This window comes from Barbus barbus, assembly GCF_936440315.1.
Source record: "Barbus barbus genome assembly, chromosome: 3".
Lineage (NCBI taxonomy): Eukaryota > Metazoa > Chordata > Actinopteri > Cypriniformes > Cyprinidae > Barbus > Barbus barbus.
Window position 1 is genome coordinate 24305577 of NC_136731.1, and position 24455 is coordinate 24330031.

Below are 24455 nucleotides of genomic sequence, written 5' to 3' on the forward strand. Positions count from 1 at the left end.
AAAATAAGACCTAACATTACTGAAGCAAACTGAAACGTGTACAGTACATTGGAATGACATTTAATAACAAATATCTATTTTTAATTTAATTTATATGTAATGAACAATTATAATAAAATAATACATAAATAAAATAAAATAAAATTATATATAAACGGACACAAATTAAACATGAAAATGGCGCTAGATAGAAATATCACTAAACTGTCAAAATAAAACTAACTAACCAACCAACCTATAACAAAACTGGTTTGAAGAATAAATTCAAAGACAGCAAAGATACATGAGATGTTCTGAGAGACCCAAAGCATGACTGAAACCCGTTGAACAGGAATGAGGAGAAAGCTCAGACATAATGTGCACTTGCGGGATGAAGGACTTTGAACAAAACACAACAGAATCCAGTACAACACAAAAGCGGTTTGTTGATTTCTGGAGGTCCTGAAGACAGATGTGAATTAAAGCTACTGTCTTTATCTAAGCGTGTGTAAAGAGATCATGCGTGACGCAGGCGCACACAACACTAGTGAAGTGTGATAGACACACACTAAGACGTCAAACACTCTCCAAACCCCATGCAGTCAGTCATCTTCCTCACCTAGTGACGGGGAACACTCACACCAGCAAAACTGAAAGAGTGTGATAGAGTTACTGACCACCACCAATGCTAGTATTTATAGTCCAACATTATTACTTTTTCTTTTTTCTGCAGAACACACAAGAACATATTTTGAAGAACACTGGTGTCCAAACAACACTGGAGCTCACTGATTTCTGTTGTTTGAAAAAAAACAACAACAACAACAACACCAAAAAAGAAACTGTTCCATAGAAAGAAAGAATGTAACACAGGTTGTGGAGTGACGTTAAATTGAAAATTTAATTAAATAATTTTAACACAATTTTTAAATAAATAATTTCATTAATTATTTAAAAAAAAGAGAATTTACAACTTTGCTTGAACAATCCCTTTAAGTACCAATCATCTCTGACTCTGAGAAAACACAATAAATGTAATAAAAATATATATAAAAAAGTTAAAATTGTTCATTAAAATCATTGTTTTTAAGATAATTTTTGTTGCTTATTTTTTATATATTTATGGTAAATAAGACCAAATTCTTTTTTTTTAAAAGGGAAATTTTTTTCAGTATTCTGATGATTCTTTTTCTGATCCTCTTTAAAGGTGCTGTATGTAAGTTTTTGACTCTACTAAAGCATAAAAATACCATAATATGTTTGCAGATATTTAAGAAACATGCTAAGTTAACATACTTGTTTATCAGAAAAACAATGCTACAGTCAGTTATTCTCCTTTGAAAATGGGCGTTCCGGGCCAGAATGTCAGTCTCTGTTTTGGTTTGTGAAACCCGCTCACTGCCAGTTTACCCAATGGTATTTCGGCACGCCGGGTTGCCAGTTGGCGGAAAAACACAACATGTTTCATGTCATTCATCGTCATGTGCTCTCGTTCCTGTTGGTGTCATTAATCTGGCAACCTGTGTCAAGTGTGTCTGAGGGGGAGGGGCCGGGTGAAAAAAGCCCTCTCCAATATTTTGAATTTGGACTGGAATACCTAGTTCAACAGCTAGGTTTCAATCCTACATACAGCACCTTTAAGAATAATTGTAATAATTCGTTAAAATATCTAAAAATCATTAAACAGTATGAATTAACAACATTAAGACTTGTTTTCATACAGACTCTATCTTGATTAAAAGTTTTTTACTGCAATAGCACTCTTTTCATTGTTTTTACCTAATTGAAATCTAAAAATTAAAAAAAGCAGAGTTGCCTCTGTAAATTTATCTTGTTTTAAGTTTTTATATACATATTTTACTGAAAACAAAATACTGAAGAATACAAATTTCTGTCATGTAGATGGCGCAGGCCAGTAGATTCTAACTCAATCATATGATTATTCGCATGGCACAGCTGATTGGTTCTTTTTGTATCAGCAGCCAATGAGCTCGCTGCTCAACATTCAAATATGCTTGCTGTAGTAGTTGCAGCACACTTCAGAAACCCTCCACCTTCCCCAGCTCCACCTGTATAGATTTGCTACCGGGTAATTTCATATATATTATATTTGCAGCAGCAGAAGTTCTTACATGCTCAACGCAGCATGTTGTGTACTTGCAGCAGTGTAGCAGATCTACCATATTAATAACATAACATTAATGTACATTACCATGCTAAACTCTGTTGTCATGACAGAAATATAATTTGTGCAGTGTTCTGATGCACTCAAAAAAATGAAACCTTGACTTTAATTAATTTTTTCTTGTCAACAGGTTCCACAAAATATAATTATGAAAGTTGAAAACAAATATTTCAAGGTTATCTAACTTAATGGGGTTGTTTTAGGGAGAAATAATATTTTTGACTCAAGCCAACTATTATCATTAATTTTTGCTCAACAAGAGACATTTGAGTTGAACTAACTAAAGTCAGTTATGTTATATGGACTAACCAAATTTGTTTAGAATTCGCATATTACATATTTGTTTATTCAAAGTAAACTAATGATTTTACAACAAAACATTAAATTCAAGCTTAATTAATCAAAATAAAACGCTTTCGCTAACTTTAATTTTTACTAGTTAGGTTGAATTAACTCTAGTTTGTCAACAGGTTCCACACAAAATACTTCAGTAAACTCAACTCAACATTTATTAGTTCCTTTATTCACAACACAAGAGTTTATCAACAACACAACTGTTTATCAATTCTGTTTTACAAAAGAGAGAGAAAAAAAAAAAAGTTAAACATACCCATGAGTGGCAGCATTTAAAGTTGGTTATCTTTACCTTTAAAAAACAAAAAAAACAACAACTCTGGACACGCTTTACATGCATGTCACCCAGGACAGTGGTGTGTCACACAAAAAAATAGAAAAAAAAGGTATGTAAACTTTCAAGTGTTTTTCAATTAAATGGTTTCAAGTGCAAAGCAGGCCTTCATGTTAAACGCCACACGTTTGTTTACTCATACAGTTTGTTTTTAAGCATCTGTACCTTGGTTGAGAGTCTGGTAGCATCCAGCTGGGGGAAGATTTTCTGAAGCACCTCAAAGAACGTTTTCAGTTCCTGAGGATAACTGAGGTTCAATGCATATATGACACCCATTAAGAGTGCACACGCAGAAGCGATGTCTCCCAAGTCGTGAAGCACTTCAACACCCTCAATCACTATTCCAACATCAACTGGAGTGGTGGTGGCATCACCTCCCTCAGCATTAATGCTGTAGATGCCAAAGACAACTTGTTCAAGGTCCCTCTGGGCAGCACAGCCATCTGAATCCTTTCCACACATAAAAATGGACAACAATGAAATCACCAGTCAATTACATAATTCCAAAGAGCTCATTGCATTGCAGTTTTCTCCATAAATGTTTTAAAATAGTGCTTGATTACTAACTTTTGGTCCAAACTGATTCCTCACAATTTGTACACTCACTGGCCACTTAAGTACACCTGTATGATCTGATGCCATCTAATATAGCAGCGCTGCCGTAAATTCTACTTTTATAAGATTATAATTTTTCAATTTTTAGATTAAATTATCAGAAACATGATTTTGGTCTAGACCAAAATTGCCATTCCTACAAGTCATATCCCACAATGTTAAATGGATATTGTGATATTCTTAAAAGCCCTATACCGTTACTGCTGCAGTAATTGTTAGTATTACCTACCAGATAGTCTTTGAAGAGACTGGTCGGATCTTCATTCAGATAGATACAAAGTCCACCCGTCTTCTTCAGCACTCTGATGAGCTGATCAGCGTGGTGGTCAAGTTGTGCAAAAAACGTTGTGACGAGGGGAACAGTGGTAATCCTCAGAAATTCTGCTTCCACCTTTAAATAATGTCCACAAACAACCTGTTATTGATGTATACTAAAATTTTAGTAAAAACACCATATATTACTGTATTCTATAATTCTTTCATACTGTCATTTGAATATTTAAGCACACACACCACCCGAAAAAACAAACAAAACAAAAAAGTGATTTCAGTTAAAAGAAGCTTGACTTGCAAAAAATAAATACATTTTAGAGGAGTTTTACAAATAGAAAACCATATGACTTAAAATAATTTAAAACATTTATATAATCTGTTAAACTGAAATTATCAATTGCTACTGATAATTAAAAGTAAACGGGATGCAAACAGAAACAAGCTACTCAGAACTAACTAATTAAATGGTCACGCAAGAAACAGTATTTACATTAGTAGATGTTGCAGATCTTACCTATTGTGAGTACCTTGGCAGGAACAGAAAACACCTTTTATTGATGACCTGAAAAATTGCAAAGGATAAAAACAAATAAAATGATTAGATAAAGATTGTGAAATTTAATCTGAAAAACTACAAGCCAACAAAAATAATCACACTTTGTAATTTTTATTGAAAGTATCACAACAAATTGGAAAAACAAAAGTTTCAAACCAAGTATTAACCAATGTTAATTTTAACAGCAGATTTTAGTTTAGTCGGATGGACACCTAGTGGTTGAACTTAGTATTGCTGTTTCAATGGACAATGACTGTAGCATTGTTTTTCAAATCAACAAGTATGTTAACTTAGTACGTTTCTTAAATACATCTGCAAACATATTGTATTTTTATGCTTTAGTAGAATCAAAAACTTACAACAACTTAAACGGTACAGCCAGAAAAATGCAAGGGAAAGTTACACACTTCAGGTATACATTTGGACGACATTGTGTAATTCTGTTTATTAAACGTGTAGATTAATTTACAAAACATTACATATAGCATTATAAATGTTGCGTTCAGGCGTTCATTATATAAAAAATAAACATACTAGTAACATTTATAACTTTTAAAATGGCGTGAACACGGGGCAGTTTTTCCGTGAGCGGGAATGGAAAACCCGAAGTGGATCCCAAGCGGAGTGATTACCAAAACCCTTAGAGTAGAGACGAACGTGCTTTCAATCCACTCCAGGCTTTGATCACATCCCCCTCAGCAGGCTGAATACACCGCGGCTTTTCAAATTAAAATCAAGACATTACACTATTTTAGAAATGTAATCCTATTTACAACCTTAAAATTATGAAAAGTGAATATAAGACATTAAGGACAGACAGGAACCCTGCAACTGACGGTCATAGACTCGCTCCAGTTAACGTAAATCCATCGTAGCGACGGAGAACTTTAATCAATGAACTCTCTCTTATTACGTTTTCTTTTCGCCCAAATAATGTAAATATGCAGCGGACCAACCTGCGCCACGTGGCTAAGCTAGCATGCTAACTTCAGCATGTCTAAGACGCTAGAACTCTCTAAAACTAAAGCAGGCCAAAAATAAAGAACGTATCTCTTATTACAAATAAAAAATGATCGATACTGGTGGAAAAACAAATATCCTCCTACCTTTATCAGTCGTTGGAAAGGTAAGACGTCCCTCTGTCAAAACCAATGGAAGAAAATCTTTGCAGGGGGTCACGCAGGTGTGCAGATTCAAATACACGTTAGTCTGACGCGTCTTGCTCTTCTTCTTCTTTGGGGTTTCATGGCAGTTAGCGTCGCACTATACTGCCACCCTCTGGGTGTAAGAATTTTTTACTTAACATAAATGGTTTGTGTTTAGACAACGCGTTAGGATTTTGTACAGTTAAGTTGAGACATAATTACGTGGACCTTAATAGAAAAAAACATTTCAAGTCAACAAAGACAATTATTATAAGTAAACTGAATATACAAATATTATGTAAAGTGCACAACCTTCCTTGTTCATTTTTTTGAGTGTGTCTTAAGTACTGATCATCTATAAAATGAGTCTGGATGTCATAATAAAGAGCTGATTCAGATTCAAAGTCTTAATCAACGCTGCCTACAGTCTGAGTGAAATAAAAATGACTGCAAAGACAAAAATCACTTGGCAGCATGACTTCGGGTGATAAAACAGGAGTGAAAACTATAATCATACAGGAATGTGGATGTGACACTGTGATTTGTGTTAGTCTGTGAGTGGTATATTGCATGTACGTATATATTCCCATACATCTGTTTTATAGCACCTACTTTATAAGCCAGCTTGATGAAAACTGGCTCTCAGCGTTATCAACACATGCCTACTCTAATCTGAACCAACTACATAAAACCACGTCAAAACTTCAGTCAGAATGCACAACACATTAAACAGGTCCACATATTACAATAAAATAATGCTTAAACTTCACATTGAAGCCCTAAAATACATTTCAAGCACAACGAACAAAACACAGAGAGGAAAACTCATCATGAATGACCGCTGCTGTTCTTTCAAAAGCCTCTCCACCTTTTCTTTTCATTCTCCTTCTCTCAGCATGAGGAAATTCTTTCATTTCCCACCCACGTCCCACTTGGATGATGTTGGGAATCTCATTAAAGTCCTAATTTCTTCCGCTCGCCCTCCTTGCAAGCAGGTGAATGACTTATGCTGTCATAATATCTTGAGGACCTGACAGACGAAGACGAGTCCACCCGTCTACACCGACCCACAATCAGCCAAGGAAAACTTCTGCACATTTCTGATCTAATGACTGGTGAAAACGGAGCATGATGGGCAGGTGTGTCCACAAACGCTTGGGCTAAACGGCCATCAGATCGCTAGAGTAACTGAGCGGCTGTTCAACTGACACTAATGCGTTTCTGTTATTCTACGGACAAATAAATGGCATCAGATCACAGCTTCGCACGCTTTACCTTCCTGTCAGGAGCTAAATGCAACATGTTTGCTAATAACACAAACGCTGACATGCTGGTAACAGTCCTGGACACATGAATCTGAAAGACTTGCGTCAGTCGCTGCGGCTCCAGAACAGGCAGCTGTGTGTGATTGTGTTTGACGTTACAGAGACCAATAACAGATGAAAATTAAAAGGTAGCCGGACAATTTTATGGCATTAGTTTTGGCCATTTGCTAGAGAGAAAATGTAGATCATTACTTCCAGAACAGTGGTTTTCGACCAAAAAATGGGTCGCCGGTCTGTTCTGACTTATACGTTAGAATAAATCAATGCTAAATGCAAATAATACAATGCTATTAACCATATAATAATGCATAGTTATAGACAGCTAAATAAATAGGCTTATAAGTTTAAAAAGATGCTGAATAATCTTTTGTTGTTGACATACAATGAAATTACATTTTTAAAAAAAGTGACCCTGGACCACAAAACCAGTATTAAGTGTCAACTTTTAGAAATTGAGATTTATACATCATCTGAAAGCTGAATTGATGTACGCTTTCCATTGATGTATGGTTTGTTAGGATAGGACAATATTTGGCAGAGATACAACTATTTGAAAATCTGGAATCTGAGGGTGCAAAAAAATCTCAATATTGAGAAAATCGCCTTTAAAGCTGGCCAAATGATGTTCTTAGCAATGCATATTACTAATCAAAAATTACGTTTTGATATATTTATGGTAAGAAATTTACAAAATATCTTCATGGAACATGATCTCTACTTAATATCCTAATGATTTTTGGCATAAAATAAAAATGGATAATTTTGACCCATACAATATATTTTTGGCTATTGCTACAAATATACCCCAGCGACTTAAGACTGGTTTTGTGGTCCAGGGTCACAAATAGTGTTTGTATCATCAAAAATCATGAACAAAACTAAGGTAAAATAAAATAAAAGGTAAACCACTTTAAAATCAGAGCAGTGAGGGCTAACATGATTTGTGTCAACAAAAAAAGAAACGAGAGTATGAAACTCTAAAAATCTTATTTTTCATTTAATCATAATAATTCACTATTTTATATATATATATATATATATATATATATCTTTTTAGGTATTATTTTGTAATATTCTTTTCAGATAATAATTTTTAAATATATTTTTGTTTACTTTCACATTTCTTTGAGCTCTTGAATAGTTTGAAATGCCATGTTACATTAAAATCATTTCAACTGATTTAATACTTGCTTCAATGTAGCATTTTTCCATATTGCAAACTTTCCAAACTTGATTAACTTAACTTTAGGCCTATATTAATGGGAGCCAGTGTGTGTGTTTGGCCTATTAAAGTGGCAGCAGTGTTGGCAGCAGTTATTGGCCAGTGTAGTGCAGGCAGTGCAGGAAAGCATGCACTAATGTGAAACACACTCTCGCTCTGTGTCCGTGTACGGAGGACGGCCGCTCAACACACAGCTCCAATCCATTTACAACCAACACACAGACACTTTGGAAAAAGACATACAAAGAAAGAGAGGGATATATAGGGCAAAGTGAGAGGAAAGAGAAATACTGGCTCTCCTATAGCTCAATATATACAGAGCACTTATATACAGAACAAAACCACAATAGATGATAGATCACAAAAAATCATAGATATTTCCATGTTTTTTTATATTTTGATTATATTCTATATTTTGATTTTGTTAAATAAAATTATATATATAAAACAATATAGATATTATATTATATATATATATAATTTTAATTTTTCAGTTTACAAAATTATCCCATAAACGTTTCTATGGTTTTGAAAATAATAATTAAATATTAAATATCTAAAAATTAAAAACTTCAGGTATTTCATGGTACTTTATATATATAATCAACTATATTACACAGTACAGTAAATGGATGAATTGGATCATGAGCAGATGTATTCAACACATGGCCATTAACGGCTGTATATAGTGCAGCAGGGAGATGCTCTTACACTTTTACACTGCCAGACTATGCAACATGCGACTACAAACAAGAGAGCCAATTTTATAACCAACCCGTTTAACAGACAGCCAAAACACTAACAAAACAATACAAAATAATTCCCCGTACCAAACAAAACCAGCGGCAGGACCATTTAAAACGCCACATAAGAATAACAGCAGCCCAGCAGATGGAAGAAGAACAAAATTCCTAATTAAAACCATATTTGTGGAGGGAAAAAAGGTGGAAAAGGGAGCATTTTTCTTCTTTTACTTTATTATTCTTTTTCGACGGTTCAAAAAGGGACTTATTCCACAGACACTTTGAAAATACCTGTGGGACGGATACAAAGACGCAGGGGATTTATGGGGGATTTCAACCGCCAGCTGTCAAATATTTCCACATCCATCTTTCCGAGAGCTCTTTATTAGTGTTCGGCATGCGCCGTTTAATTGGAATCCCATTGCGTTTGAGTTGGAGGTCACCAGGTAAAAAGCGCAGACGTGGGGGAAAAGCGGCGGGTTTTTGACAGCTTACACAAGCTCTGGAGAAAAGATTGAGCTGACCGTATTTGGCGGCCCATTTTTACCTCGTCAAAACGTCTTCCCATCACCCTCCATTGCTCCCAAACTCTTTATTTCTCCAAACTAAAGCCCCCGAAATGACTAACAGCTTCCATTGACCTCAAAACTAGGCTGTTTCACCTCAACACCTGGATTCTGAATCCTGACGTGACCTTCGCGTCTAGATCGGAGCGCAACCGCAGCTCTGGATCCATCCATACAAAGTAGCTCAAAAGAAAAGGAACTGACAGCAGAAAAGAGCGCCGAGGGAGGAAAATGAAACTACTGTACGGTCGACCCAACACACGCCAAACGTAAACACAGCGTTCCCCCTTTTTCTGCTGTGCTGGTACAGCTGCCGGTAACCCAGGCCTGCCGGCTTCATCTGGGTTTGATTTGAGAAGAGGGGAGAAGGAGGGGGCCTTTATTAGCCAGGCTCCTCAATCCGGCTGATTAAAGCCAGTTTGGATGGATTACAGCAGATGCCTGAGCGTGCCGTGGCCGGAGTAGGAGCAGAATGAATAGGCAAGTCAAATAAACCAACCCCATCCAAACCCCTGAGACCCTGATAAACACAAAAGACCTGTGGAGATCCAGGACTTGATGATTTTGTTAGCTGACAACAGCTACAACACGTCCTCAGAGGAGAAAAAGCTACAGGCTTTCAGTCCTCTACACTCTTACAAATAATGGGGGATCTCACTGGGATGCGTTTTAGTTCCCCAAATGTTTTTTTTCCTTAGTGTGAAGAACATTCTAAAGAACCTTTTTCCACTATAAAGAATATTTTGTGAAATAGAAAGATTCCATGGATGTTCATGTGGGTTTTTCACATGAGGCCGTAGAAGAACCATTTTTGGTTCCCCAAAGACCCTTTCAGTGAACAGTTATTAAAAGAACCTTTTTTTTCTTAGAATAAAGAACATTTGAACAATCTAAAGAAATTTCTCCACTTTAAATAATCTTTTGTGGAATGGAAAGTTTCCATGAATGTAAAAGATTCTTCATGGAATCATTGATGCCAATAAAGAACCTTCATTTTCCAGACTGTAGACTGTGTTAAATCAGAGCACGGCGAGAAACACTTAAACATCTCCAGTGCTTCACAGTTGGACACAGATTCATGCGATTGCATGATAGCAGTACACATGGATGCATATATTTGTGGATATTTGCAACAACTGTGGACAATTAGCAAGCGAAACTCAAGCCTCCAGCAGAGTTTACGGTTTTTGAGCTACATCCGTAACAGACAGACCTCCATTCCCCACAGCAAGACCAACTATAAAGAAAAAAACAGTCACTAAACCCCATATCCATGATCAACTGCCTGTGATTGTCCACCTGAGTTTGTGTTCTGGAGGAAGTGAGTCTCCAGAGAGCCTGACTGGTATCGTGAACTACACTGCCCATGTTTACTCAAAAAGCTGGTTGCAATTGAGTGAAATTGTAAAGTTTGCTGATTGCAACCAGGCCAGAAGGTCCAATTAAGTCATTATAATTATGTTTATGAGGTGGGGGTGTGGACTGTTATACTCCATACCAATTAAAACACCCATCCATTTACCCACAACAAGTCCAACTTCAGCCCAACATATGGAATATGCAGACTGCAATGCATTCATTACAGAAAAAAATAAAAATACTGTATCAGGGTAAAGTCACTATATAAAAAAGGGGGTGGGGGGAAGTGTGTGCGTGTGTATGTAAGAAATGAGCAGCACTTGATAGATAAAATAATACAATTATATACAAATTATAATTATTAGAAATGTCTATTAGTAATTATTGAATATAAATATTAAATAAAAATATTGCTAATTTTTATAATTAATTATTAAATATAAAAATGTAAAACAGTTACAATAAAAAATACAAATATGGAAATTATACAAAAAACTAATTATAAAATAAAATTAAATAAAATATAACCAAGTAAAATAAATATAAATTATAGAAATTTCTATAATTAATTATAGAAATATACAAATATACAGTTAATGAAAAAAATTATTTTGATAAAGAAATAATAAAATAATATTAAAATATAATAAAAGTATGTAAAATAAAAGCTATGGGACCCCTTTAATACACACACGCACACACAGACACAGACACACACACACACACACACACATATATATATACATGCAAGTGAGTGGTGTGAAAAAGTTTTGGCTCCCTTCCTGATTTTTTTTTTTTTGCATGTTTGTCACACTTTAATGTTTCAGATCATCAAACAAATTTAAATTTAAAAGTAAACACAACATGCAGTTTTTGAATGAAGTTTTTTATTACGAAGGGAAAACAAAATCCAAACCCACATGGCCCTGTGTGAAAAAGTACTTGCCCCCAAAACCTAATAACTGGTTGGACCACCCTTAGCAGCAACAACTGCAATCAAGCGTTTGCGATAACTTGCAATGAGTCTGTTACAGCGCTGTGGAGGAATTTTAGCCCATTCATCTTGGCAGAATTGTTGTAATTCAGCCACATTGGAGGGTGTTTGAGCATGAACCCTTTTTAAGGTCATGCCACAGCATCTCAATAGGATTCAGGTCAGGACTTTGACTAGGCCACTCCAAAGTCTTCATTTTGTTTTTCTTCAGCCATTCAGAGGTGGATTTGCTGGTGTGGTTTGGATCATTGTCCTGCTGCAGAACCCAAGTTCGCTTCAGCTTGAGGTCACGAACAGATGGCCGGACATTGTTCCTCAGGATTTTTTGGTAGACAGCTGAATTCATGGTTCCATTTATCACAAGTCTTCCAGGTCCTGAAGCAGCAAAACAGCCCCAGACCATCACACTACCACCACCATATTTTACTGTTGGTATGATGTTCTTTTTCTGAAATGCTGTGTTACTTTTACGCCAGATGTAACGGGACACACACCTTCCAAAAAGTTCAACTTTTGTCTCGTCAGTCCACAGAGTATTTTCCCAAAAGTCTTGGGGATCATCAAGATGTTTTCTGGCAAAACTGAGACAAGCCTTCATGTTCTTTTTGCTCAGCAGCGGTTTTCATCTGGGACCTCTGCCATGCAGGCCATTTTTGCCCAGTCTCTTTCTTATGGTGGAGTCATGAACACTGACCTTAACTGAGGCAAGTGAGGCCTGCAGTTCTTTAGATGTTGTTGTGGGGTCTTGGATGAGTTGTCGCTGCGCTCTTGGGGTAATTTTGGTCGGCCGGCCACTCCTGGGAAGGTTCACCACTGTTCCATGTTTTCGCCATTTGTGGATAATGGCTCTCACTGCGGTTCGCTTGAGTCCCAAAGCTTTTGAAATGGCTTTATAACCTTTTCCAGACTGATAGATCTCAATTACTTTCTTTCTCATTTGTTCCTGAATTTCTTTGGATCTCAACATGATGTGTAGCTTTTAAGGATCTTTTGGTCTACTTCACTTTGTCAGGCAGGTCCTATTTAAGTGATTTCCTGATTGCGAACAGGTGTGGCAGTAATCAGGCCTGGGTGTGGCTAGAGGAACTGAACTCAGGTGTGATAAACCACAGTTATGTTTCAATGTGGGGGGGGGGGGGGGGGGGTTGTGGGCAAACACTTTTTTCACACAGGGCCATGTGGGTTTGGATTTTGTTTTCCCTTCATAAAAAAACCCTTCATTTAAAAACTGCATGTTGTGTTATCTTTGATTAATATTTAAATTTGTTTGATGATCTGAAACATTAAAGTGTGACAAACATGCAATAAAATAAAAAATCAGGAAGGGGGCCAACACTTTTTCACACCACTGTATGTGTGTGTGTGTGTGTGTATATATATAACCATGACACCTTGTCCAAAGATGATTGTATTATTATTTTATTTTTATTTTTTTTTGTTATTTAAAAAAAAATAGAAAAGCTACCTTTTTAGTCTCATATTTTTCAGTCCAGGACTTAATATGACTATTTATGCAAACACCAATTTATCCAGAGCTATTGCAGAACTACAAACACGCATAATCAGCCTTCTTTCCATCCATTTCTGACAAACGCAATGAAAGATCAGTCGCACCACAATGTTTGGCTGCAAAGTAAAATCACAACACAAAACAGGCAAGAACCATAAAATCAAAACAAAGCAAAAAAAGGGGTAATTCCTCTTCAGGAGCCACAGGAGGGCAGTTACTTGTGGCTATTTTCATTTATAAACACAAAGAGATTCAAGCAGCATGATCTTGCCTCAACCGACTCAATGTTTACAGCACATTATTGCTAAAATCCACATCCAATTGCTTTATCAACAAGTGAGCAAACAAGACTGTTAAAGCCAGTACATGGATCATCAGTTCAGTTAAAGTCCAGAGACTTTAAAGGAGGTTTCCTGCAGTCTGAATAAAGCACAAGAGCAGCGTAATCATGTCTCAGAGGTAATGCGGTGATTATCTAGCTGGTATTTCTGTGGTAATGCAGTGAGACATCAGTTTGCGTCGCAGCCAGTGCCAAACACTTAGATTAGGATCTAGCAGTATCTCTCCTGGCTCGTTACGATATACATTTTTAGATAGCGGACAACAGCTGACCTCCTGTTTTTTGCTAGCTAGGGGAAGTGGTGATTGCATTTCCCCCCAATTTACTTCTTGATTCCAGTTTGTCCTGAACCGCGACCAGTCGCGCAATTAAGGGCAGAGAAACTCGGCTCTGGAGAATAAAACTTGGGAAATAAAGAGTAATAGAGTTGATGGAGGATCGGCTTTCACTCCATCTGCTCTGATATGAGCATATTATGAAACAGCAGGCAAGTTTTAAGAGGAACACAGCGCCAAGATCTGACGTACAGCTGAAGAGGACTAGATTGAGGAAAATGCAACAGGGAAAGACTTTGGACAGGTGAAAATATAGCCCTCGCTCACATTTGCTTGCCTCGTGCATCAGATTTCAAAGACAACTGACCCTCCACTATAATTGGAGTCAATTCATCGGAGCAGAAGCGCATGAAAAGTGTCTCTGAAATAGCCATACACAGTATGCACATCAAAAAGTCAGGAGACATGAGGATTATGCCAAACCTCACTCTACAAAATGGGCCAAGAAATTAAACAAAGCCATTTCAGGGAGGCTGAAACTACTTTGTAACTTTAGCCTGACAAGCCGTCAAGCTGCCATTTGAATGTGTAATTACAGTAGCAACACTTCAAGCTACACATAAAACAATATAAAAGAAATTGCTTCAAGAAAGCTACCTGCAAAGCTACAGTACTGTTCAAAGTTTTAGGCACTTGAGTAAAAATTCTGAGGATGCTGTCAAAATTAATGTCATTAATAAATTTTCTTTATCAATTAAATTCTATTAACTAAATTAAATCAACATTTGGTGTGAGCATCTTTTGCGTTTAAGCAGTTTTTGTCCTAGGTGCACTTCGAGCATACAGTTTTTCAGGGAGCTTTGCAGGTAGGTTTCTTGAAGCATTTTGGAGACGTTGTTTTTTTTTTGTTCTTCTGGATTTAGTCTGTCTCAGTTTGTTCTGTTTCCATTCCAGATAGACTGGATGATTATCAGATCGGATCTCTGTGTGGAGCAAAAAAATCTCACTGGATTATTACCATTAATGAAAAAATCAATGTTTGGAAATATAAACTGATATTTCCTACTGACACACTACAGCAAAAGATAGAAATAACTGACTTAAACCCCTTTTTTAGCTGGTATTGTAATAACACTAGTGTTCTAATAATTTTGGCAACCACTGTATTTTGCTGAAAAAAAAGATGATTTAAAATGTCAAGGACGACTGTACTCTAACTGTATATGCATGACCCATCCGAGTGAACTGATTCACTAAAAATAATCCGTCTTTCTAATGCTAGTTACATTTTTCAGCTTATTTGGAAACAAAACAATGTGACAAAACCATAACACAAGAATCAGAATGACAACCCACTGGATAGACTGATGCAATACAAAAATCACACAAGTTTTAAGCTTTCAGCTTCACTGGCACCATTTTGAAGGAAAAATAGTCACTAGAAGCTTTATTTTTAGGAGTGAACTGAAGCGTTAACTGCTGTCTATGCTGGTGTTGACATAAGGGAAATGGAAGAATGCTGGACAGCTTGACACCAGATGATCTGTCTCTGCTCTGTCAACCAGTAACACAACAATGGCAAATACTTAATCCCCCCTCCAACCAGTCAAGAGAAGATTCGCAGATGGGCGGCAGCTCAATTGTCTCAGATCTTTCAGTCGAAGCAGCCGAATAAATTCACAATCTGGTTTTTGAAACAATCTCCAAAAATGGAGCATCAAACATAAAAATAATAATTCTTAGTGGCATCGATGGTTCCATGAAGAACCTTTAACATCCAATGAACCTTTCCATTGTTTAAAAGGTTCTTTATAGTGGGAAAAAATGATTATTTTAAGAACTTTTAATTGAAAGGTTCAATGGGGAACCAAAAATGGTTATTCTATGGCATCACTGCAAAAACAAAAACTTTTGGAACATTTATTTTCAAGGTTGTGGAATCTTTCCATTCCACAAAATGTTCTTTAAAATTCTTTTAATGTTCTTGATACTAAGAAAAAATTATTAATTTAAGAATAATTACTAATAACCATTTTTGGTTCCCCAATGAGCCTTTCAATGAAAAGTTCTTAAAAGGGCATCACTGCAAAAACAAAAACTTTTGGAAGCTTTATGTTTAAGATTTTGGAATCTTTCCATTCCACAAAAGGTGCTTTAAAATTCTTTAGATGTTATTCATACTAAGAAAAATGGTTCTTAAGAACTGATCAATACAAGGTCCTTTTCTGGGAAGAATGGTTCTTCTATGGCATTGCTGCAACCCCCCCTATATTTTTAGAGTGTAGTATAAGCAGTTTCTTTATGAGAGGGATTTTGTCTCCACACAGAGGGTCTGTTATCCGCCTGACCAGAGGAAACAGGCCAGACCCAGAGAGCTGGGTGTTTAAAACCTAAAACTGTGTAAAACTCACACAAAGCATTATTCTTAGAGAATCACTTCTGTGTGTTCCTGTTGGAAAATCCCCTCTCGGCTCGCCCCATACACACCTCTATGGCTAAGCGGTGCGCCAGACCGCTGTCCAGAGGTGCTGCTACAATGCTGCCACACCAGAGCCGTGTGAACAGTGTGTTTCACTGGGCCACCGCTGCAGGGTTTCTACTGTAAACACGGCTGCAGGAGCGCCGAGGCACATGGGATCCCTCACACGAGCCCTGCCCGCCTGAATCTCCGCCATCACAATCACAAGTGTACAGCCACACTTCACAAATAAACTCCAGAACGCGGAAGCTGGAGAAAGACTTCTGCTTCCTCAAGAGCTCATACACAACCAGCTCCATCAATGACCACATTCACATGCACAAGCGTATTCCTGAATCAGTAGTAAATTGTTTTTTTGTGTGTTTTTGAAAGAAGTCTCTTATCCTCATCAAGGATGCATTTATTTGATTAAAAACATAGTAAAAACTGTAAAAATGCAACATACTTTTTCAATTTAAAATAACCATGTTCTATGTGAATATATTTTAAAAAGTCATTTATTTTTGTGGTGCAAAGCTGAATTTTCAGCATCATTACTCTAGTCTTCAGTGTCACACGATCCTTCAGAAATCAGTCTAATATGTGATTTGCTTCTCAAGAAACATTTCTGATAATTATCAATGTTGAAAACAGGTGTGCTTGTACATATGTTTGTTTAAACTATGAAATATATATATTCTTTCAGGGTACTTTGATAAATATAAAGTTCAAAAGAGCATTTATTTAAAGTTAAAATATTGTGTAACCCTATGAATGTCTTTACGATTACGATCACTTTTATCATCGATTAATAAAAGTATTGAATTCTTTAAAAAAAAAAAAAAATACACATATATACACTGACTCCAAACTAAATATTAAAAGAAATGACCATTAGTCAATATGCATACAGGAGTAAGCATCACGAAATGGCATGCATTTTTTCCATTTCTTGCACATGCTGTTTTAAAGATTAATGCATTGATTAAGTTACTAACAACCCAAAATGTTTTTTTCAGAATAAAGTATTAATGAACTATATGCATGTAAACATGGTCATTGATGCTCTCAAAGACAAGCCTTCTGTTCTGTCCAGCACACACATTCACACACCTGCAGACTGCAAAACTTTTGCCTTCACAAACCACAGAAAATCCATCAAATCCTGTCACATCTAAAGGGCATGAATCGGTTTGCTGTGTTTGACTTACGCATTGGAGGTGGCCAAAGACAGCGAGCTAAGAGATGAGCTCAACTTCCTGCTGTCCCAGAGTCTCACTTCCTGCTGCCTCATCTGCAAACACAGACCAATTATAAATTAGTGAATTATTACATTTACATCAAACATAATCATGTTTTTTTTCTTCCTTTAACTGTATGTATAGGCATGTAGAAAACTTCAGAATTACCTGGTTAAAGCCAGTAGTGAGAAAGTTGTCATCTTTGACCCAAAGGATGCGTGAGTCTCTATTACCCTGATGACCCTGGACACACTGTGGAGACACAGAGACATTTTTTTATTTAAAAAATGAAAATGCTTTTAAGCTACTTTCTTATATAGAGATAGAACAGAGAGATGTATAGAGATGAATGGCTTGTGTTGAAAGCAGATGTCTGACAGCAGTCCGTATTGAACCCTGATGACTGAACGATTGACATCTAAAAATACCTCCTCTTCCTGTCCTTTAAAGTTGACTGTGTGTGATAGCGGGTAGATCAGGGCCTGTCTGTGATGTGAATGACAGACGACTAAATCACTCTGACATCATAACGACGCTTCTGAAACAATGCTACCATAATCACTAACATCAAAACAACACAGTTCAGATGCTGGGAAAAGATGTCTGTCTGTCTGAGATTTCTAAAGGCACCACTTTGACATTCACTCTGAAAGGTCAAAGGTCAAACTTTGTCAGTCTAGATGGTGGATTGAGACATTCATATGCTGTAAAAATCATTTACGTGTTTATCCAACTCAAAAGTGCAAGCTAGAAATTTTAAATAAATGAGTGCTGTCAAACGATTAATCACATCCAAAATAAAAGTTTTTGTTTACATTGTATATGCATGTGTGCTGTGTATATTTATTATGTACTGTATATATATATAAATACACACATACAGTATATATTTAGAACATATTTATGTTTATATATGCATATTCTTTTATATTATATAGAATACATATACATAAACATAATTTTTTTCTTAAATATATACATGTTTGTGTTTGCATTTATATATACATAATAAATGTACACAGTGTACACATATATTATGTAAACAAAAACTTTTATTGTAGATGCGATTCATCGCTTGACAGCACTAAAATACATAAATAAGCAAGCAAAAAATTCAGGAAAATAATTCTAAAATAAAAAAAGAGTTCAAAATGCATCTAAATAAATAGACTTAATATAAATACTTTGTCTGGGTGTTTTGCTACATTTAACATATTTAAAAAAAGTGTTTTTTGTCTTTATAGCGTCTCTTTACAGCAGACTACAGTAATGTTTTCATGCAAACGACCCACGTCAAGACTGCATATCTGTGAACTTATGGAAGAACAACACTGCACAAATGGCAAGGTTTCATTAAGTGTCAACTGAACGCTGGGAAATAACTGTATCCCAAAGAACATAAATGTTTACCAGGATCAAATATAGAAAATAAGAACAGAGGACAAAGAGACACAAAAAACACATTCATTTGCCATTGTGCTGCTCGTTCAGATGTTTGACCGTTATCTGGTGATTCATCATCTCAGACATCGCCACAGTCAGTCAGTGTTTTGTACAGGTGTGTGTTGAGATGTCTGTGTGGAATATGATCAGAGACACTTAGAGTAGGACGATCCGCACCAACAGAACAGAGAAAAACAGGAATTCCTAACAAACAGCACTGACAGAGACAGTTTACACACTCAAAGAGACATAAACACACACAACCACAACTACAACAGACCGCGAGAGAGATCTGACACAAGTAACACAAAGTGGAAGAAAGCTTGAAAGAAAACAAAAAGAGATTGATAGAGCGTGTGAAAGAATGTTCTGAAATCTAAGATTTAAAAAAAAAAAAAATTTTAAAGACCATTCGAAATCTTTATTCTGAAAAATCTTTATTGTCAATGATTGTTCCATGACATCCATGGAGCTTTTCAAAAGCACAAAAGGTCCTTTACACAAAAGGTTCTTTGGATTATTAAAATGTTCTTCAGACCAAGAAAAAAAAAGGAGAAACCCAAAATGATTCTTCAATGGCATGACTACAAAAAAAAACCTTTGAAACTTTTTTTTTTTTTTTTTATTGTTGTTGTTAAAAATAAAGGAAGAGTTCATGGGGATCTTAACTTGTATTAATCAATTTAACATCTATTTCCAGATTTATCACTGCCCTACACTGGATTTTTCCTCAATGAAACATCTTCAAACACACTGCAGCACAGAAAAACAGCCTGATAAAATCAGACATGGCCACTGACTGAGGTCTCTGAAAGCAATACACTGTTTTTGAAGCTGGAGTATTGATTGAACAGGCTGAAGAGTGACAGAAGAGGAAGGAGGTGTCAGTGCCGGGTTAGTGTGAGTTTGGGTGTGGATGTGAACATCTGAGTTTGGATGTGAGCGCTTACTGATTTCATCCGAATGGAATCTTATCTCCACTCTCATTAGTTCAGGAGGAGTCAAACCACACATATTCACATGAATAAGAATCATTTCCTGTAGCTTTAGTCACCCTGACCTGAAATCATCAAATCTGACTTGGACAAGAAACTCAGTTATGTTATACTTTAAAAGACAAGATCCATCTGTCTGCTTGGCCCAACCCCACATCTGATTGCTCCTATACTCCTAAAAATTAAGGTTCTTTATTGGCATTGATGGTTCCAGACGAACCTTTAACATCCATGGAGCATATCAAATGCACAAAAGGTTCTTTAAAGTAGAAAACGTTGTTTGGATTTTAAAAATGTTCTTCACTAAGAAAAAAAAGGTTCTTTTAAGAACTGTTCACTGAATGGTTCTTTGAGGAACCAAAAATGCATTGCATTGCTACAAAAAAAAAAAAACCAACAAAAAAAAATTAAATAAAACACAGAAGGGAATTATTGCAGAAGCTGGTTTATGAAATTCAGTGTAATATATTAAATTATAATATTAGAAAATTATAATAAATTATTAATTATTAGGGGTGTAAAAAATACACTCATAACACGATTTGGTTTGACATTTGATTCTCTCATGATACTTACAACAAAAACAAAACAGTTAAAATAGTAAAGTTAAAATTTTTGTATATTATTATTTTTTTATTATTATTTTGGGTTGTTAGTAAAGCTGAAGTTTTTTTTATGTTCTTGTATTTAATGGTTTTAATTTAATTTATAATGTATTAATATATATATATATATATATATATATATATATATATAATATTGAGATATTATTATTACAGTTATTTTTAAAGAATAATCTGAATCAGTTTTTATTTTCATATCGTCTTTTTGTTATCAAATTTCATCAACTTTTTTTTTTATTAATAAATTGTGATTTCATACATTAACTTCAGCAAATTAGGCTAAAATGATTCTCTGCCCTAGATTAGTTTTCAGACAGACTCAGGTTTGTTCCTCGAGCACCTGACTTCACAAAACAAGCACTCACGCCAACCAAACAACCAAAGCGCTGACGTCAAAGAGGCAAGAGCTCTGGTGTGAAACGCCCTGAATCTCTGGTCCTCATGGATGCGGTCTAGAGTTCACAGGCATCTATCAGCAGCACACACGCCCAGCACATAAAACCACTCTCAATATATGTTCCTCAGGGGGGACGTAGCTTTCGGGCCATATTGTGCTCCATCGGACGTCATCTGGAAGGTATGGAGGTCTTTGGTTCACATCCTGTAAGAAATATGGTTGCTGGATGAGGACCAAACATCTTCAGTCTCAGGGTCGAGGATGTGCAAGGAGATAATCACAAAACATTTGAAGCTTGATACATAAGATGCACTTTGTGCATTGTTTAACTGACTTGTAAGCTGTGAAAATTAGGTATGCACCAGTTTTCTGCAAATACTGTATAAGTTGGATATTGGATTGGACAAATGGCCAATAACTTTTAAATATGGTAATAATACGTTAATACCAATAAGCTATCTGATATTAAAGTGTACTTACTAAATGTTATTATTTTGTGCACAATTAATTGTGTAAAAAACTAAAAATAAAACACTAAAATAAAAACCTTTTAAACTCGACAAGTGAATTTAGGCATCATGATATGAAATATATACAGTGTGAAAAATGTATATGCATCAATATATTACACACACATATATACATATATATATATATACACATATATATATATATATATATATATATATATATATATATATATATATATATATATATATATATATATATACACACACATATATACATATATATATATATATATATATATATATATATATATATATATACCCCTTAAATTTTTCACTCTTTGTTATATTGCAGCCATTTGCTAAAATCATTTAAGTTCATTTTTTTTCCACAGAATTGTTGACATTTTTGGAGATTTATTAAAAAAGAAAAACTGAAATATCACATGGTCCTAAGTATTCAGACCCTTTGCTCAGTATTTAGTAGAAGCACCCTTTTGATCTAATACAGCCATGAGTCTTTTTGAGAAAGATGCAACAAGTTTTTCACACCTGGATTTGGGGATCCTCTGCCACTCCTCCTTGCAGATCCTCTCCAGTTCTGTCAGGTTGGATGGTAAACGTTGGTGGACAGCCATTTTTAGGTCTCTCCAGAGATGCTCAATCGGGTTTAAGTCAGGGCTCTGGCTGGGCCATTCAAGAACAGTCACGGAGTTGTTGTGAAGCCACTCCTTCGTTATTTTAGCTGTGTGCTTAGGGTCATTGTCTTGTTGGAAGGTAAACCTTCGGCCCAGTCTGAGGTCCTGAGCACTCTGGAGAAGGTTTTCGTCCAGGATATCCCTGTACTTGGCCGCATTCATCTGTCCTTCGATTGAAACCAGTCGTCCTGTCCCTGCAGCTGAAAAACACCCCCACAGCATGATGCTGCCACCACCATGCTTCACTGTTGGGACTGTATTGGACAGGTGATGAGCAGTGCCTGGTTTTCTCCACACATACCGCTTAGAATTAAGGCCAAAAAGTTCTATCTTGGTCTCATCAGACCAGAGAATCTTATTTCCTCACCATCTTGTGGTCCTTCAGGTGTTTTTTTGTGTCTTGCACTGAGGAGAGGCTTCCGTCGGGCCACTCTGCCATAAAGCCCCGACTGGTGGAGGGCTGCAGTGATGGTTGACTTTCTACAACTTTCTCCCATCTCCCGACTGCATCTCTGGAGGTCAGCCACAGTGATCTTTGGGTTCTTCTTTACCTCTCTCACCACGGCTCTTCTCCCCCGATAGCTCAGTTTGGCCGGACGGCCAGCTCTAAGAAGGGTTCTGGTCATCCCAAACGTCATCCATTTAAGGATTATGGAGGCCACTGTGCTCTTAGGAACTAGTATTTTAAATTTGCGATTAATCGTGATTAATCACAGTCCAGGACTGTGATTAACGCGATTAATTTTTTTAATCAATTGACAGCACTAATATATATATATATATATATATATATATATATATATATATATATATATATATATATATATATATATATATATATATATATATATATATATATATGTGTGTGTGTATATATATATATATATATATATATATATATATATATGTGTGTATATATATATATATATATATATATATATATATATATATATATATGTGTGTATATATATATATATATATATATATATATATATATATATATATGTGTGTATATATATATATATATATATATATATATATATATATATACATATACACACACATATACATATTTATTTATTTAGTCATTTAGCAGACGCTTTTATCCAAAGCGACTTACAAATGAGGACATAAGAAGCAATCAAAACCAACAGAAGAGCAACAACGTGCAAGTGCTATTACATGTCTCAGTTAGCCTAACGCAGTACAGATAAATATTATTATTATTATTTTTTTTTTTTTTTTAATAAAAAGACATAGATAAAATAAAATTAGAATAGAGAGTGCTAGAGTTAGAGGGTCAAGTAAAGATGGAACAGATGAGTTTTTAGCCGTTTCTTGAAGATGGGTAAGGATTCGGCTACTCGGATTGAATTGGGCAGGTCATTCCACCAGATGGGAACAGTTAATGAAAAAGTCCGCGAAAGTGTTTTTGTGTGTCTTTGGGATGGTACAATAATGCGTCGTTCACTTGAAGAACGCAAGCTTCTAGAGGGCATATAAGTCTGAATGAATGAATTTAGGTAAAGGGGTGCAGAGCCAGTGGTGGTTCTGTAGGCAAACATTAATGCCTTGAATTTAATGCGAGCAGCTATTGGTAGCCAGCGCAAATTGATGAACAGAGCCGTGACGTGCGTTCTTTTCGGCTCATTAAAGATTAATCTTGCAGCGGCATTTTGGATTAATTGTAGAGGTTTAATAGATTTGGCTGGAAGACCTGCCAAGAGAGCATTGCAATAGTCAAGTCTGGACAGAACAAGAGCCTGAACAAGGAGTTGTGTTGCATGTTCCGAGAGAAACAGCCTAATCTTCTTAATATTGTATAATGCAAATCTGCAGGACCGGGCAGTTTTAGAAATGTGGTCTGAGAAATTCAGCTTATCATCAAATCACAACTCCAAGGTTTCTGGCTGTTTTTGAAGGAGTTATGGTAGATGAGCCTAACTGGAAGCTGAGATTGTGATGAAGCGATGGGTTAGCTGAAACTACAAGAAGTTCTGTCTTAGGTAGGTTGAGTTGAAGGTGATGGTCCATCATCCAGCAAGAAATGTCTGTTAGACACGCTGAGATGCGAGCAGCTATCGTCGGATCATCAGGATGGAATGAGAGATAGAGTTGAGTGTCATCAGCATAGCAGTGATATGAAAAGCCATGTTTCTGAATGACAGAACCATGTAGACAGAAAAGAGAATTGGTCCAAGAACTGAGCCCTGAGGCACCCCAGTAGCTAGATGTTGTGACTTGGATACCTCACCTCTCCAAGATACTTTGAAGGACCCATCAGAGAGGTAAGACTCAAACCACTGGAGTGCGGTTCCTGAGATCCCCTTTCTCAATAGTGTTGACAAGAGGATCTGA

General features: G+C 36.0%; 1 protein-coding gene across 1 annotated transcript in view; it reads right to left on the reverse strand.

The window, feature by feature from the left end:
• LOC306849211 (coronin-7-like) overlaps positions 1-24455 on the reverse strand; it is a 169751-nt gene that overhangs the window by 86155 nt on the left and 59141 nt on the right. The window contains exons 8-9 of the mRNA XM_079384088.1: positions 17643-17726; positions 17445-17527 (exon numbers count right to left, since the gene is read on the reverse strand). Coding sequence (XP_079240214.1) covers positions 17445-17527; positions 17643-17726 — 167 coding nt within the window. The remainder of the gene's footprint in view (positions 1-17444; positions 17528-17642; positions 17727-24455) is intronic.